The sequence below is a fragment of the Lepisosteus platostomus genome, chromosome 9 (genome assembly GCF_059453375.1).
Source record: "Lepisosteus platostomus isolate fLepPlt1 chromosome 9, fLepPlt1.hap1, whole genome shotgun sequence".
NCBI lineage: Eukaryota > Metazoa > Chordata > Actinopteri > Semionotiformes > Lepisosteidae > Lepisosteus > Lepisosteus platostomus.
Window position 1 is genome coordinate 60620185 of NC_142619.1, and position 17513 is coordinate 60637697.

Below are 17513 nucleotides of genomic sequence, written 5' to 3' on the forward strand. Positions count from 1 at the left end.
TAATTCTTATAATATAATATGTTCAACACGAATATGAGGACAATATTACACTCTATCAAATATTAAAATACCAAAAAGGAATTTGACATTTAAAAGCTTGATTAAGGACATACAAACTCACATCTTTTTTTAAATTTTATTTTTAGTATTAAAAATCATGCAACATAGTAAAAAAGTACAGCACACCGATATTGTTCGGAGACGTTAGTGTACCGAACAATCACCTTTGCTTTATAACAAAATTCTTTTCCAACGCGAAGAGGACGTTACAGCGTTCCGTATCGTTTGTCTTTGTACAAAAATTAAACCAGCTTCATTTTATGGAAACAGACGGAGATGGTGACACATTTACTAGTGAATTGTGGCCATACTGCAATTTGCTAATACCGTACATCACTGTAATTGGGTGAATTTTACAACTGCGTTTCTGTCTTTTAACGAGATGAGAAATCTTTCTCAGTTATTATTATTAGTACTAGTAATCTAGAGTACAAATTACATTTCTGTAGTAAAATAGGTGTAGTTAACACCTACGCTTATATCTTAGGTTTCCGTTTATAGATGCATTTATATATATTGATATTCATAATGAACGCCCGGTTTAGCAGTTGCTATTAAAAAAAAATAATCTACAATTAAAAATATAAACTTCAAAGAGCTGCAGTGATACCTTTTAGCACGCGAGCGGAAGGTCCCAGCTGGTTTCTGCTAATTCTAGTAATTGTGCTCTGTCGACGCTGTGGCGCAGCTGGATGAACACTGAGAAGCGTTTCAATATCTACACGTTAGAAATAAAAGCTGAATCGAACAGCGTATGCTTGGCTACGAAACATTAGAAATAGACACGCTTTTGTGTTATATTTTAAAATTATGGAAAGCTACTCTCGTCTTACAAATGATTATTTATAATTTTTTGAGAGTAAAAAAAATAAGCTAGTTGCATGTCCATGACTGCACTACAAACAATTATCGGTAATGCTCAGATTAAATTCTATTAACATTTTCAAGGCTAAATAAAACCGATATACATGTTCTACAAAGAATGCAATCATGAAATCTACAAAGATAGAAAGACAAAGCAAATATGTTTTTTTTTTCAGGGGAGCTAAAACTTTTGTTTTATGGCATGCAAATATATAGTTATATTTAAACACATCGCGTTCACTGAAGTGTAACACCAAAGTAAAATATCCGCATCAGATATTTTATATAAAAATGTCTCCATCAGAGTTTATTTTTCGTGTTTCTCCATTCCCATCTTCTGAAGTGCATTGCACAATATTCCCATTTCACCTGAAATAGAGACAAAATTCCAATTCTGTTATTTGTGTCAGTGTTAAGCTTTTTAAACGGAATTACCAAACAATCATTTTGCAGTTTATTGGAAGAGCTATAATATTCGTCACGAGAAATGTAACCCTATAAATAGAGGGGAAACTGTCTAAATTAACGAATATTAATTTAATAACCAATACATTAAATATCCATTTTCTCCAAATTGGCTTTTCTGCCAAATTCAGCCAGTTCCTCCTCATTCGTATTTCATTGAATCGACGGGACCGGATTACTGTTATAATTATTAAAATCGTTAAAAATACATCCGATTATGAAAGATAAGGAGGCGCGTCTTGCTCATGTTGTCGGTTTAATCTGACGAACCAAACCTGATCCGTTTTTAACGCGTGTCGGAATCAAAACGGCGCTCCTCTTACAGCTTCGCCCAAACACAGCCTATTGAGGCTGTTAAGCGTCAACAGATGGCAAAACGACCTTCCAAACCAATGGAGGAATCGCGTGCGCCTTGCGTTTTTTAGCACGTCGGACAACATACTGTACCTCCAATGCTGTCCGCCAAGTTCTTGAGCTGCTGCATGCTGTCCAGCACTTCGATACTTTGTGTGTAGGGGTTGTAGCGCACCGAGAATGGTCTGGGAATGGTAGCAGCAAATTTCCTGCCACAGCACGCAAGGAAACAGTCATGAATGTGTTTCTTTCAGATGAATTGATTTTACTTGACTTGGACTCAGTACAGATCAATGACTTCACGAAGACCCGGGTTAAATCAATCTCTTGAGCCAGTCCCAATCACAAATTACTGGCATACAGTAATTACCACATGTGCTAAACACCTCAATCAATGGATCCATCTACGTGTGTAAATATTAGGTGTTGGCTGAGCTACAGTGTACTTTTGTATATTGAACATACTGTGTTCGTCCCAGTGGTTCAGGTGGCTATGAGTTTAAAAGTCAGGATTTGCTCGAGCTGACAGTTTTGTGCCCAATGGACACTGGCTCTCAAGCACTTACTGTAGATCGATGAGCTGTGATGACTTGTGTATCAAGGTATGACATAAAATGGGCTCAAGACTCGGTTTAGACAGAAAATTATTCTGGCTGTAATTACTGCCTTGTGACCTCTGGCTTGTGTTTCACTGTTGATCCTTAGGAAACCTGCTGGGTTAACATTGTCAAGTGCCTTTCAAGACTACAAGTGTTCAGCTCCTTCTCCCCGTCAGTGCGGGACACCCCCTTCAGCCCCAGAATGTGTCTGGTTGCTCTTCTCCGGACTGATTCCAGAGTGGCAACGTCATTTCTACATTGTTGTGTCCCACAGTGTACATACACTATTATTCTAAGTTAGATCTTACTAGTGCATTATACAATTCCATTGTAACATCCCCCGATTAACATTCTATACATTTGACCATATACCCTAGAATGTTCTTGTCTGATACACTATATGACCGTGCCATAACCCATTTTACTGACTGAGCTGTGAGGGTGGGGAAGGGGAGTTACAGACAGTGGTGGTGAAGGACTGGAGGGAGGTCCTGCCCACCTGTGTGGGCTCAGGCCAGGACTGTGGTTTAGGAAGTAGGCGATCAGCCACGCTGGGGTGGGAGAATGGACTTAATCAAGCCCATGGGTCCACTGAGGACTGTAGTTGCATCTCAAGATGAGCTGGGCTTGGTGTGTTGTTGCATTGAAGGCCTCACCTGAAGAAGGCTCCACGGCCGAAACATTGCGTTTTCTTTCTTCTCTTTTTAGCAGGGAATAAACCTATTACGTGTATATTTTTTTATCTTTAAATGGTTTCCCTTGCACGGGCACTGTAAATGCACTGTCGTAGGATTGGGATTTTAATATAAACAGATCTACACCCTTGAAAGTTGCATTTAGGGAGCTCAACACAGAAATTAACACACGAATTTGTTAAATTTTATGATGCTGCCAATCAATTTAAAATTGTTACTGAGATTTACTAAGCAGTCTGAGAAAGGGGACTGCAGTTCCCGTGTCTTTTCTGCAATGGATTGAAAACACCGATATCCAGAGACACCTGTCCTAAAATAAAAACATATTGTGGATAAATGGCAGGATCTACCCCCTTTTTTTAAAATTCTAATGCTGATGTAGCAGAAACAAATATTCTATCCAGAGAGAATAACAAATATGTACAATCACAGCAAATTCTGTGGCTTTTTAAATATTCTTTAAATTAAAATGACCGTATTTTTTTTAGTTCAGGTGGGGAGCTGCGTCAGCATGCATAGGCTGCAAAGGAACAAGTAAAGGCTTATTCCCTGCTGAAAAGAGAAGAAAGAAAACAACGCTTCAGCCTTGGAGCCTTCTTCAGGTGTGAAAGAGAATTTAAGAAATTCTGAATTAAGAACAAAATCCCAAACTTTGTGAAAGTACTGTACTGTAACTGAAACAACTATCATGTTGTCAAGAGTTCATGTGAACTGAGATGTGAAGCTGCCCTTCCTGCTCACTAGTCTCTGTGATGACTGATGTAATGTGATGTAAACCATCTCAAAGTTGAAAGCAATATTTCAATTGCATTAAAAGAGATGTCTTCACAAGCCTGCTTGTTTACAGCGCAACAAGGCCACTTCACCTAACTGTTTTGTTGCCTCGTTCTGAATCGCAGACAATGACGGCAACATGGTGCTGCGCAGACCTGGAAATTTAGTGATGTAAATTTGAGACTTTACACGTTACTGTGTACATTTTAATTTAATAGTGGTCTGAAATGCACTTATCAATGCAGATTCTTTCTAACCCTGAAATATAAAAATAGCGTTGCAGTTCCCCTTTAATGAGGTAACTGAATTAACAATCAACTCCTAGAACAAAGAACAAGATCAAATCCACCCCTGTAGGGGAATGGAGTGAAAGAGGTACTATCTGAACCTCACAGGTCCAGGGGCTCAGCACATGGAGTGAAATGGATCCAAACTCCATTCACAAGCGTTGGGTTCACCCTCAACTGGGGGCTTCCAAACTGCCCGGATACTTGTCAGGGATACTCCGGTCCAGAGGGCTTTCTACAGAACTGGTGGAGAAGGTCTACCTTGGCCACATCCACAAGTCTTAAGCTACTGGTGGTCTGAAGATATTACTTACCTTTACCTCAAAGAATGTATTTACAGACTTTGGATGTAGCAGTCTACAGGCTATTGTAACATTGTGTTTATTGGTTTTGAATGTAATTCCAAGAAGATGCATGCATGAGGCTGCTGTTGACACAAAAGTAGACATTGTTACCTGACTTTTTCTTTGGCATCTTCAAAGCTCTCAGAGACGAAATACACAGGCTGAAACTCAGTGATTGGGTAAGCCTGCAGGCTGGTCTTTTCAGGGTCGAATGGCAGCAGTTTTGGCTTATCTGTTAAGGAGTACTGCAGTAAAGAAAAATAAAGGAAGATTGTTCTTAAGAATCAGGAAGAAAGAAGTAATCACATTTTATTCATCTTACAGCCAAGAAGCAGTAAATATCACACTGATTGTAATAACACTGCATGCAAAAATGTGAATTGAAGTACATAAAACAAAATACACAAATTAAAATAACATAAGGAATAATCAGATGGAACCATGATGATAAACACATCAATCAATTGATCTATCGACTTGCGCAAATATTAGGAGTTGGCTGAGCTACAGTGTACTTCATACAGTATATTGAACATACTGTGTTCATCCCAGTGGTTCAGGTGGCTATGAATATTGGGACACATGCATGTTAAATGCATTTTGGAGTTTAAAAGTCAGAAGTTGCGTGCAGATCCCTTTAAGGCCTGCATGAAGTCGGCACTCCCTGAGCTCACCAGACTGTGTGTGTATAATCATTTGTGATGTTCTGCCTTGCCTTTTCTGTAGCCACTCTGAGTTCGACCCGTACTTTTGAGATGTTCCGACTTCAGTTTTGTCTCCAGCATGTAAACTGCTGCTCAGTGGGATTCAAATCTGAAGATTGACCTCGCCAGTCTAAGATTTCTCATGTCGTTTCTACATGGGGAAGCCACAACCAAGTGCAGAAGCATTTTTTCTACAAAAGCTGCCAAAAGTATCTGTAAATGGCAGAATTCATTCTGCGGCTGTCGTTCTTAGTTATATCATAAACTCTGTTCTTTGGAGCAACTGTAGTCCCTGTCTTCCTCCACGGCTTAGCCTTTCTCTCACTTTGTAAAAATTCATCTGTCCGTAAAACTTTGTTCCAAAACTCTTCTGGCGAATTCGATACTCCCGAGTGAATTCTAACCTAGCTTTTCTGGTCTTGGCGCTGTTGAGAGGTTTACATATTGCAGTGGAGCTTTTGGAATTCTGTTGTCCCAGTTTGTGGGAACTGAGAATTTTAACACTCTCACCAATGGGGCCCCAGATGTTGTGGGTGATTTTGAGGTTTTGCCTGACAGCCCTGATAATGATTCTGTCATCAACATCAGGCATTTTTGTTGACTGATTGGCGAAATATGCTTGTGACTGCTTTCTGCATATTACTAAATGTTGTTCTTGGTACGGCCAGTTCCTGTGCTACTTTTTTTGTTTTTATTGTAATATTTGACTAGGGACTCCAAACACTGGAGTCCACATGAGCCAGTTGACAGGGATCTTAATTTCCCAACACCAAGGCTAAAATGGACACGTCCGCCCGTTGTCTCAATATGTATGCAAACGAAAAGGTTTTCTTCAAAATAAAAAAGGTTCAACACTCAATTTGTTTATTTGACCCAAAGGTAGAAATCAGCTTTTTAATGAGAAATTATTCTTACAGTTTCTAGTGAAATCTGAGTTTATGCTTTACTCTCCTAATATTTTTAGGGAACTGTATATGACATAATAATGCAGCAAATTATTTTATAGAATTTACTGGCCACAGATTCATCTCTTTGTGTATCCCTCTGTCTATCTATACTGCATTACTTATCCTTTATCCTTATTTTAAAGCTGGCTGGAGACTAGTAAAGACATTCATTCAGAGCACCACTGGACCTCTATCCAGATATCCCCAATAAGCATGACTGAAATGTAGTTAACAAATGGAAAACAGAGTATTGATAAGGGGTAATGTAATTAGAGATCTAGGACCACTGTTCTTCCTTACAGATCTAGATTCTGGTATAGCTTGTAAATAAGTAATGCTTGCAGATGATACCAACATAGGAGTGTTTGAAAACACTGTAGACATAGCGAACGTACTGTATGTAAAACAATCACATTCAGAATTGGGTAAACAATGGCAGATGACAATGAAGGCAATGTGTAAAGAGGGCACTAGTGGAAGTGCATTTAAAACTCAGAAAAGGAGGCTCCGTTTTACACAAAGGGTTGTGGGAGTATGGAACAAGCTACCCAACATGTTGCTGAAGCCAATACCCTGGATCTACTACTTTTCTATCAAGAAATGGCTGCAGGAGATGCTGATATTAACTAGGAAGTACAAAACATCCTAGATAGGCCAACATACAGTAGATATGACTTCCTCTGTTTTTTTTTCTTACATTCTTAAGCAGGATCGATACAATTAGCCAACAGTGCTTGACTGACAGAGCCTCACTAGGGCTGGGTAGGTTTGAGTTGCTCAGAGTAGTCTGTGTGAGCTCTGCTGCAATGTAGCCAATTGTGGGTGAGAGCACTAAGAAAAAGACAGCTCTGACAGGTGCAAGTTTCACACAGGGAGGACCATCCAAAGCTTGTTTCCCCACTGTGCTTTTACAAGGTTGCAGTAATAAATGCAATTAATACAAGGTGGGATGATTTTAGTTACCTAATGCAGAACTATACAGACATTACAGCATGTGCACAGCAGACAGTCGTTCTAGTTGATTAAATATGTCTGGTTATACATTGAAACAAACTGAAGTTCTTAAGAAGCTGCTCCTTATGAATGTGAAAGAATAACAATAGGTCAAGGGAAGTCAGATGGCTTTATAAAGGGAAACTAGTAAATGACAAACTGACTGAGTTACTTTCTTTCCTGCTACAGGCTGAGTCAGGCTGCAGAGTCTCCGGCTGAAAGGACTCAACCTGTGGCAGGAGTCTCCTGACATCACAAGCACTGTTCTGTGATGAAGCACAGATCCATGCGGGACCTTCACAAAAAAACACCCCTTACAGGAGACGTGTAGCTACCCAGAGCTAGATGATGACCGAAAAGCAATTTTCACCAGACCTGCCAAATGGCCTCAGCACTGGAATATTAGGTGATATTTTTTAAAGTGATGCAAAATGCTCCCTTTTATCCAACAAACATGGCTGAGAAATAACCTGCGTATCTGTGATGATATCAGCGATGATCGCTTCCAATTATATGGGAAATGAATTCCACTCATCTTGTTTATTCCTTATAACAAGGCCATGCATTGCTCTCAAGTACCCGTAATGAAGTGCACAGACCTGCAGCTCTCCAAAGGATGAGAGCAAGCCAGCTCCATAAGCCTTGATCTCAGATTCCTGTTTGCACAGCCCGAACTCCACTGTGAACCAGTACACCTTCAGGAGAACAACAGATGGCATCGTCAGCTGAAAGTGAATCACACTGAGTACGAAGCGCCACGCTTTGCCGTGACTTCTTATTTGCCATTCCAAATTCATGCTTTGAAAAGAGATCTGCCAATGCAGATCCACCCGTCTCATCTGAAGGTGTTCCGAAAAGAGAGGGAAGGAAAACAGACGAGCAGTGCCGAATATTCCAGGGAGCTCACTTCAGGGATTGTTGTACTTACTGTCGCAAGCTTTTGAATATACTCGTCTGGAGCTCCCAGAGAGGCCAACCCGATTTCCTGGCAGAGAAACCAACGTTACTTGATGTATACTGTATGTATGACAGTCCACCATTTACACAGTACTTTTAGTCACTTACGAACAAAGCGAAAGAAATGAGAAACCTAAAACTGGACGGATATCTTAATCCAAATAAAACCAAATAAATTGCAGGGTCTGCTTTACTAGGGGCAGCCACTCATAATGCACTGTAGAGCTACAGTGACCTTTTACCCCTAGGTGCCCAATGCAGCTGAGCTGTCCAAGGGGATTATACAGGATTTGCTCACGTTGTTCATAATCCCCAGTCACGCTAAATAATCTTCTCTGTTTCACCTGAGGTACTAGTTATCCTGAAAAAAACTGGTCTCCTGCCAATGATTGGACAGCAGATTTGTCTTTTCATTCCTGTGTTTAGTGTGGCAGAAAGTGGTACATCCACACTGGCCTGCCCACTGTTTGTGACCGATGCCCTAAGGGAGCACTGTGGAAGAGCCTTGCTTCTGTCCAGTGCAACTAAAAAGAATACCCTACCTGAGAAAACTGGGCAAAGCTGGGATCTGCAAAAAGAGGCACGTGTCCCAGCAGTTCATGACAGATGTCACTGTGGAGAGAGAGGGCAAGCAGTTTGTTTCACACAGGCAGCTAAATGCAAGACACTAAAAACAACCTCCTGTTAACTGCAATGCCAGAGCAGCTTGTGAACGGTTAACTGAATTTCCAGTATAATCTTACAGATTTCTAGCGGTTTAGTGGTCTTCCATGATCACATCACGGATTTCCAGTGGCCTCTAGTTGTTCTATTAAAGTGAAAACTGAATACCCCTCTACAACATATTGTGTTTCACTGAGGATAGCAACACCCAAGAGTTAAGTGTACTGAAAATGTTACTGAGTGTCTAATCTACAGTAAATTTGGGTTTAACCCGCTAGTCTGAGAGGAACGAGGGGGCTGGGACACCCTGAGTGAGGAGGGACCAGGGGCAGCTGTACGGGTGGAGGAGACGAATGTAGGGGAGAGAAGAGGCTGACGTACAGTATTTACCATGTTTTATGTGAGGAAGTAACATCAAGCTGATTGACCTTGGCTGTCGTCATCCCTCCCGAGTTTTCTTTATAAGCTCCACTCTTACAATGATTTCACTACACCTTTCTACAGCTTGCTCTATGTTTTTACTATGGTACATCACAGTAATTGGTTTCTCGCTCATTTGGAATCATCACTTGCTTTGTCAGTACTGACCTGTGAGAAGTGCTCAGAGCTCCTCTGGCCCCTGAGCCTGCAGTCATTGGTCAGCTGACACCCTGTGAGCTCCAGGGCCTTAGCTAGGAGCACTGTGCCTCTTATTTACCCCCTACCAGCCTGCAGGCTTGTACTGGGCCACAGGGGTGGCCTCCTGCCTCAAGCACACCCTCTGGGCAAGTGTCTTCATGCCGTATGTATGCAGTTTTGACAATATTTCAGGAGGGATGACAGCTCACTTCCTTGACTTTCACTCTCTGCCTCCCTCCTTCACCTGGTGTCCACCTGCGCAGCGGGCCCTTGGTCACCCCTCACTCTGCGGGGGGGTCCCAGCCTCCACATGCTCTCGCCAGGCGCCTGACCCTCCACCCAGTGAGTTAAGCTTAAGCTTCTCACTCCACAAAATTCTCTTAATGGGGAACGATCCTCACGAATCTAGTTATATTCCTGCCAATGTAATTCTTTTCACAAATTGAAAAACAACGGCGTCTAGCAGTGCACGAACAGGCAGGATGTCTGCGCTGCACTACCCCCACCAGTGTGGGGCACACTCACGGCTCAGGGGTGTACATGGGTCTAGAAGAGTGGCGGATGTATTGGGTGGAATGGAAGACGCGGAACGCCAGCCCCGCAAGGAAATCCCGCGAGGACAGGAGGCCGGCCACGGGACGGAGGCGGAAACCTGTGCAGGCTGCAGAGCAGGAAGTGTGGATGAGAGATAGCCGATTTCACCCTCACTGAGCCACACCCACGTCTAACCACACCCTCGCCAAGCCACACCCTCACTGAGCCACACCCACATCTAACCACACCCTCGCCGAGCCACACCCACATCTAACCACACCGTCGCCAAGCCACACCCACATCTAGCCACACCCTCGCCGAGCCACACCCACATCTTACCACACCCTCACTGAGCCACACCCACATCTTACCACACCCTCACTGAGCCACACCCACATCTAACCACACCCTCGCCAAGCCACACCCTCACTGAGCCACACCCACATCTTACCACACCGTCGCCGAGCCACACCCACATCTAACCACATCCTCATCTAACCACACCCTCGCCAAGCCACACCCACATCACATTTAGCCCCACACGCTCACATCTAACCACACCCCATCTGAGCCACATCCTTATTTAACCACAGCCTCGCTGACAGGTTTCATGTATTCCACAAAGGGAGAAAGGAATAAATAAGCAATTAATGAATCTACTGCGACATAGGTCCGTCCAAGAACCTTTCCACTTTACGTGGAAAGAGATTTTCTATTTGATCCCTTTCACTTTGTTCGGCTCAAATAAAGATCCAGGAAGGACACTGATTAAATTCCCTGCCCTAGGCCAAGGATGGGGAGCTCCACAGAACTGTAGTCATTTGGTTTTTAAAGGTCATTTTCAATTACCATCCAATGGGCATCACAAAAACGAGCAGAATTACTTTGTATTTCAATAACTGGCTCATTAGACAATGCAGGCCAAGGGTGGAAGGATGAACAGAGGACCCTCAGGGCCCTGAATGCTGCCGTTTCCACCCGTTGCCAGAACTCTTGACACGTGTGGACCGTGTAGCTCTGGGCTGTGGCAATGGCGCAGCTTTAGGAGACCCCGCGGGGAACTCTGACCCCCGAATCGTGGCTTCAGCGTGAAGCAGGGGGATCTTACACTGCAGGAACCTGGAGATGTCCTCCAGCTGGGGAATGTTGTCCTCTCGGTAGCCGCAGTACTGCTCCAGGAGAGGGAACACGCGGTTGTGCTCCCGGCAGGCGTGAGTGGGGTACAGCGTCTTCAGCTCCTTGAAGACGGTGCCCCAGGTCTGCTTCTCCTCCTCCGTGTACTCCACTTTAGGAATGGGCTGGCCGCTGGGGAATAAAGACATTACAGGTCAGGGCTTCACGTGAAGCTCGCATCAATAAGCAACTAGCTGCCAAATCAGCAAGAAGAGAAGGATTCCCACTTACAACCTTTCTTACACCCTTATATTCCAGAGGATCTTGGAAGGAAAGATCAGGAAGACTGGATAATGCAGGGCAGAAGTGCACACATCATTTAAGTGAGCTTCATTACTGTATTAGTGTATGCAATCCGCACTTTTATGTTAATGATTCCCTCTTCAGAGGCCATGTGAAGAATAGCTGAAGCAGCTCCATTCAGGCGTGCAGGCTTTGTAGTAGCCTCTAATAACGGGACACAATTAAGATAACAAAGCCAGGGGATGCAGTTTGAAAGCTGGCTCGCTGCAATTTGCTTCTCTTTGTTTGGCTATAATTTTTAATAAATAGCCTCAAAAGAGAAAGAAAAAAAAGATAGACAGGAGGGACAAAATTAGCAGCAGGATAGCTTCCAGCACTTCTACACAAATGTAAGAGAAAGAGAGAATTCGCTGTGAAGAAATTCCATAACCAGATGATAGTTACTGCCTATAGTTGTAGGCGATGTCAGCAAATTCCTTCCTCCTGGCTCTATATACAGGATCCGTAAATCCCTACAGGAGAACAGAGAACAACAATCCACATGAGACCAGGGGTACAGCAGCTACATGACCCAGCACAACCTATTTTTCAAGCTCCGCCATTAAAATCAGAAAATCAATTACACCTCGAGAGATAACCCATATCACCCAGATTTAAATTAAAAAGACATATTCAGGCAAGGCTTTGTAGATTGTTTTTGCTTACGCTGAATAGATTTCAGTTTAATAGTGGTTAGAAAAGGAGTAATTATTTATAATTACGGTGCCTCAATTAAACTAATGACATCAATTTTTTCCCCTCTAGAGCTCACACTTCTTTTGCATGAGAATAGGCGAGGTCTGGAGCTGTGATCACTGCGTGACTCACAGAGAGTACAGCACAAAAGGGATGAATGAGCAAGAAGCCATACAAGGTACAAAACAAGTTCAGTCAAACCCGACACAAAGCCTTTCAAACCACAGCACTTCCTGTCCCAGAATGCTCCACAGAATTCTTTGCAGCTTGTGCCTTATTCTGAGTTTATACCCAACACTGTCCCCAGGGGGAGCCATCGCTAAAGAAAAACTGCCATCAGTTTCTTTTAAAGGACGACTTTTAAAGTTCTGGGTTAAATTTAAATACTGGGTTGTTATAAATAAATTTAAATGATAACTTTAGTTATTTATAATAGGAGCAACCCACTTCTTCAGACCCTGAGCCACGAAATCTGTAATATACATAAATTTGGTGATAATGCATTGCACTCTCAGCTTAAGAGCTGCATACAGTATATGTTTTTTTTGTTGCAAATGAATAGCTTTCTTTATACTTAGTTAGACCATGGGGGGGGGGAAAAGACATTCAATTCTCAAGACAATCCTGAGAATGTGTGCCAAAAAAAAATTGAAGAAAAGTTATAGGAGTGATTGCTGAAGGATTTTATGTTCTAAGAAAGCAGCAATCTTAGTCAGCTGTTGGGATGTAAATAAAGCCTCTTTTTGGTGAGTAAAGCAATAGATCTGATCTGATCAGCAGTGCTCAGGCTTCAGACCGCGGTGGAGACGGGGGTGTTGAGAGACTGTTCTTACAGGGTGGTCAGAATCCAGCTCCGCGCCATAGCTCAGGATCTGATTGGCAAACCGATCCAGGTCCTGGATGTAATTTGGGAACCAGGGAACTAAAAAAAAAGGACATGACATGGAAAGTTTGTTAGCAACAAAAGATCATTGTGAAGCTGTGGATTCCTCCACATCACATGACTTCCTTAAGGTCACATGAACAACTCACATTGTTTTGTGTGTTTTACGCCCCTCGTTGATGTTTGATTAATTATATTCTTTCACTGATGTCGCTGTGGTGGTGCACTTAAGCCACCATCCAGAGTCACACCTGAGTCTCTCTCAGTATGTCATCACTTACATTGTGTTTGCATGTCAGACAGTACTAGAACTTCGGGTGAATTCAGATAGTCTTATGAACAGAATGTGAAAGAAGACGCATGTACAGTATATGGACATAAAGCAAAAGAATCACACCGCCAGGATACAGATCTGCTTTTAACACACTACTATGGAAGGATGTGAGATACTGTAAATCGAGAAATGGATTCAATAGCTTCTAAACATTTGAAACAGGCAATCTCTCAGTCTGTGAATCCCTGACTCCGGGCTAGATGGAAACTCCACACTCTTACAGTATGTTAACTTTTGCGCCGTCTTATAGTTCATTTTATCATTTAAATGCTGCAGCAGTCAAATGATTACAGCAATCACCGCCTCTGAATCATGTCACCAAGAGTCATGCAATGCACTCTAAAAGATGCATTTTAATTGTGTGCTGTAAAAATTTCCAACATTACATAAGAGTGTCTGCTCACGTTTGGAAGCAACTGGCACCATGTTTCAAGGAACTCAGGGGCATACAGAACAACTTGTGGGATAGTGTAGTGTTTGTGACACCACTGCTCTGAGGAGTCTGCACTTAAAAGGGATGTATGCTCTTCAACATCTTGCTCATAGAAATATTCAGGGTTGACCACAGTAAACTAACTGGCACATGTGCTAAGACATGTGCTTTTCTGCACATCAGTATGGGAGTGCTATCATTAACTATCTCCTGGACATCACTGATCTTCAAGTTTGTGCTCTTTGAAGGCACCTGCAAACCCTCATGCAGCCTGAAAAGCAGGTTTCTAGAAAATTGATCACTGTTCCCAAGACACATGTACTGTATGACATCCTCTTGAATTAGCAATCTCCATTAGAAAGAAGTCCATCAACCAACTTACTTGGTATCACGTGGCTTCATCAGATTTTGTCTTTTTCACTGGTAAATGTAATCTGTACGGTACTGACTGCACTTCAATTGTCATGAATAGCACAGATTCGTCAAAAAACAAGCTTGCCGGGAAATTAGAGGTTATTGCATACATCGCCAGCAGAGGTCAGTTTTTGACAAGTGTTTATAAAACCACGCTGAGATCTTCCTGAAAGCCCACAAGATGAAGAGCAGAGAAAAAGTGTTTGGCATTGAAAGCTACATTTTTCAAAACAAAATAAATATATTTGTTTTATTAAACTACTGTGTTTCTGAAATTGCAAGCACACACCCATTCACATTTATTTGGAGCTGTATATACAGTATGCTCACATTGACCAAAAGTTTACAATTATAATGAATCTATTACTAATTAAACTAAGCACCATCTTTAATGGTTAAGTGCTTGCAGTTAGCATTTTTGCTAAGATGTCCACTCTTAACAAATAGCCTAAATTTCACCAAACTGTCTTCATCTCTTTCTTTGTTTCAATAAATAACACAATTAAGTTAATTTCTATTCTGCTTTTGTTGTAATGGCCATGAAAAGCAGGAGAAGACGAATTTAGGGCAATCTGAAATCGGATAAGAACGGACTTCCCCACTGGTGAAAAAACGTTTGTTTTTTTTACGGCGTATTTCTATAAAACCTGACAAAAATAAAGAATCTGAATTGCACAGAAGCATGGAGGTGGGGAACTGCAATGTCACAGCTTTAGAATGCTGATGAACACATTTTAAATGGCACAGAAATATCCTGGAATTTCAAAATCCATGCCAGGACACTTCCCTCTGCAGATAAGGATTAATGAGTAACAAGAACAAGCCGGTTATCTGAACTCACAGTTTCACAAGAGCTGTCCCTTCTTTTGTAACAATGCCTTGCTGACGCATTCTTGCACTGAGGGCATGAAGGCTGCCCCTCACAATTCAGGGAGGTCACAAAGAATGGGGGGCTTCAGCCCTGAGCGCCATAAATACTAGCTCTCCGCCACATCAGGAGTAGCATCCCTCAGTCCTCAATGGACACCCAAGTGGAGTCCAAATATATGCAGATGTCAGGCGCCTCATGGGAATGCTAATTAAGCGCTTCTGTGAGCGGAGCTGCATTTGAAATATTGCAGAGTTTGTGCAGGGCTCCTGGGTTGTGACCAGCAGACCGGGGGGTCAGATGGCCGATTGGTTAAATTTACGGCCATTAAGGACACTGGTGCCTCCCTCTCTAAACATATTTAACAAGTGTGGACTCCCCCAGGGCACAGCGAACAAAGCCACTGCATCCTCCAGCCCCACAGACGGTCTCCAGCAGGCAGTAAATATCCAGTAAGGATACAGACTCCTCTGCTGGAAGAATACCATCTACTGTTTGTGATACAACAAAAACCAGCAAATGAACTGGACATCTATTAATACTTCCTGAAAAAAAAACTCGTTCTTTCAGAGCTGAAGACCATGCATCAGATCTGTGCTCAAAAGCCTGCTTGTGTGCTCAGACGGAGCCAGTTTGTCTTCAGAAACTAAACTAATGCAATTCAGGGAAATAACTAATAATTAGTGAACAAAGGGACAGAATGATAAATCTCGGAGCTGACTGGGGCCCGCGCTGCTCAGGGCCTGATCGAAACTCAAAGTGTTTCTTGTTTGACCATTCGCATGACTGCCATCCAAAGTTCACGGACGTTTTACTGAATGTTCACTTTTATTAGGTTTATTTAAATTATTTTATTTAAGATTTTCAAAAGCCTCCTGTGTGGGATCACAATCCTCCAGGTTCTGAAGGAACACTGAATGTTTAAATTAGATTGTAAAACAGCGTGCCTCAGGTGTTCTGCACTTCACAAATGTTTTATGAACGCGGATTTTCATATCAACTTTCGTGTTCCTTGCAGCTACTGGAACTGAACCCAGCAGTGCCCATATCTTCACTGACTGCACTGCTGAACATCGGCACGTTCAGAGTGGCTTAAAAGTTACTTGTTGAATTTCCTTCTTTCACACACAGTCCTATTTGCACCAGGATATTAAGGCTACATGTTACCAGAATCATCTGCTGTTCAAGGACTCCAAATCTGCAGTCTTTCATGTCAGGAACTGTGTGTTTGGAAGCACAGAGCCCAGGTCAGTAGTTCATTACAGCTGCAAGTTTCACTTGTCTTTAAATTTAATGACAATCTGGGGGATGATTATTGATTGAAGTAGTACACTTTCCCGAGTGGCTCAATGGGCAAAGACACAAGCCTGAGCGAGCAAAGGCTGACTTTTTTTAATCACGGGGTCACGACGGGAGCCGGCTGGGACTGGGGTTCCCCAACCAAGGGTACGCAGTGCTGTCAGAGAGGGACTCTCCTCTCCTCCAATTGGCACTGAATCTCCGGTATGGGGCTGTGCTGCCTGTGAGGCATCAAACCAAGGAATAGTGTGAGGGGAGGGTGTCTGCCCCCTCCCCCCCACCGTGTGCCGTTGCAGGGTTTGTAACCTCAAGCCGAGACACAGTTAGCGATTGCAAGGTGGATGGGTATCTCTAAAGGGACCGTCAGCTCCAAATCGCAAAGAGAAAAAAGGTCATCTGCTCCTGTGATGCATGCAGATCAAATCAGGCGATTAGGAACACAGACTAGATCACTGCAAGCTGCTGCTCATTAATGTACCGCCCCCCTCCCCCCCCACAAAAAAGATCTTCGTCGTTTTAAAAGGTAATCCTTCACACGGGCGACTTGTGATGCAGCACTTTTGGAAAAGCCGCTTTTGCCAGTTTTTGGCGCGGCAATGAGCTCTTTTGCCTCATAGATCTTGGATCCCAGGTGTGAATCTGGATGGGAGCACCTTCCGTGTGAAGTCTGCGTGCTCTCCCTTGTTCACATGGGTTTGCACTAGGAGCTCCAGTTTCCTCCCACCTTCCCGAGACTGGCTGGCTGGGCTAATTAGTGTCTGTAAGGTGTCCCCCTGTGCTTGAGTGTGTCCCCTGTGGTGGACAGGCCTGCTGCCCAGGGCGTGGGCTCTCCCTGTGTTCCCAGTGCAGGTAGGGCCAGTTCCTGCCAGGAGTTAGCAACTTCCTACTGATGGAAGCATTTGGGTAAATACACAGGCACTCCAGGTGTGAAGCTGGACACTCCGCCCCTCCAGGAGCATTCAACAGGCAACGGCACCGTTGCGACCGAGAGAGCACGAGACCCTGCTCAAGAAGCCCCACCTGTGTCCTTGGCCTTGTTCCGAGAGAGCTCGTGCACGTGGCCGCTGATCTGCGCCCGCAGCCCGCTGACGATGTGGTCCAGGGTCTCGGAGCTGGCCATGTCCACGCTGACGAAGAACTCGTACTGGTTCTTGTTCAGGCGCGAGGGCCGGGACTCGATGTGCGTCAGGTTGATGCCCTTCTCCTGCAAGGACAGGCGAGGGTTGAGGTCCTGAGCACACACCGCGCAAGACCAGGGCTGCAGGGAGCTGCG

General features: G+C 43.4%; 1 protein-coding gene across 1 annotated transcript in view; it reads right to left on the reverse strand.

The window, feature by feature from the left end:
- Positions 1-122: 122 nt before the first annotated feature.
- pah (phenylalanine hydroxylase) overlaps positions 123-17513 on the reverse strand; it is a 29802-nt gene continuing 12411 nt past the window's right edge. The window contains exons 3-13 of the mRNA XM_088645973.1: positions 17261-17444; positions 12843-12931; positions 11719-11786; positions 10967-11163; positions 9850-9985; positions 8586-8655; positions 8015-8071; positions 7686-7781; positions 4554-4687; positions 1837-1952; positions 123-1293 (exon numbers count right to left, since the gene is read on the reverse strand). Of these exons, the coding sequence (XP_088502099.1) occupies positions 1232-1293; positions 1837-1952; positions 4554-4687; positions 7686-7781; positions 8015-8071; positions 8586-8655; positions 9850-9985; positions 10967-11163; positions 11719-11786; positions 12843-12931; positions 17261-17444 (1209 nt within the window). The 3' untranslated portion in view covers positions 123-1231. The remainder of the gene's footprint in view (positions 1294-1836; positions 1953-4553; positions 4688-7685; positions 7782-8014; positions 8072-8585; positions 8656-9849; positions 9986-10966; positions 11164-11718; positions 11787-12842; positions 12932-17260; positions 17445-17513) is intronic.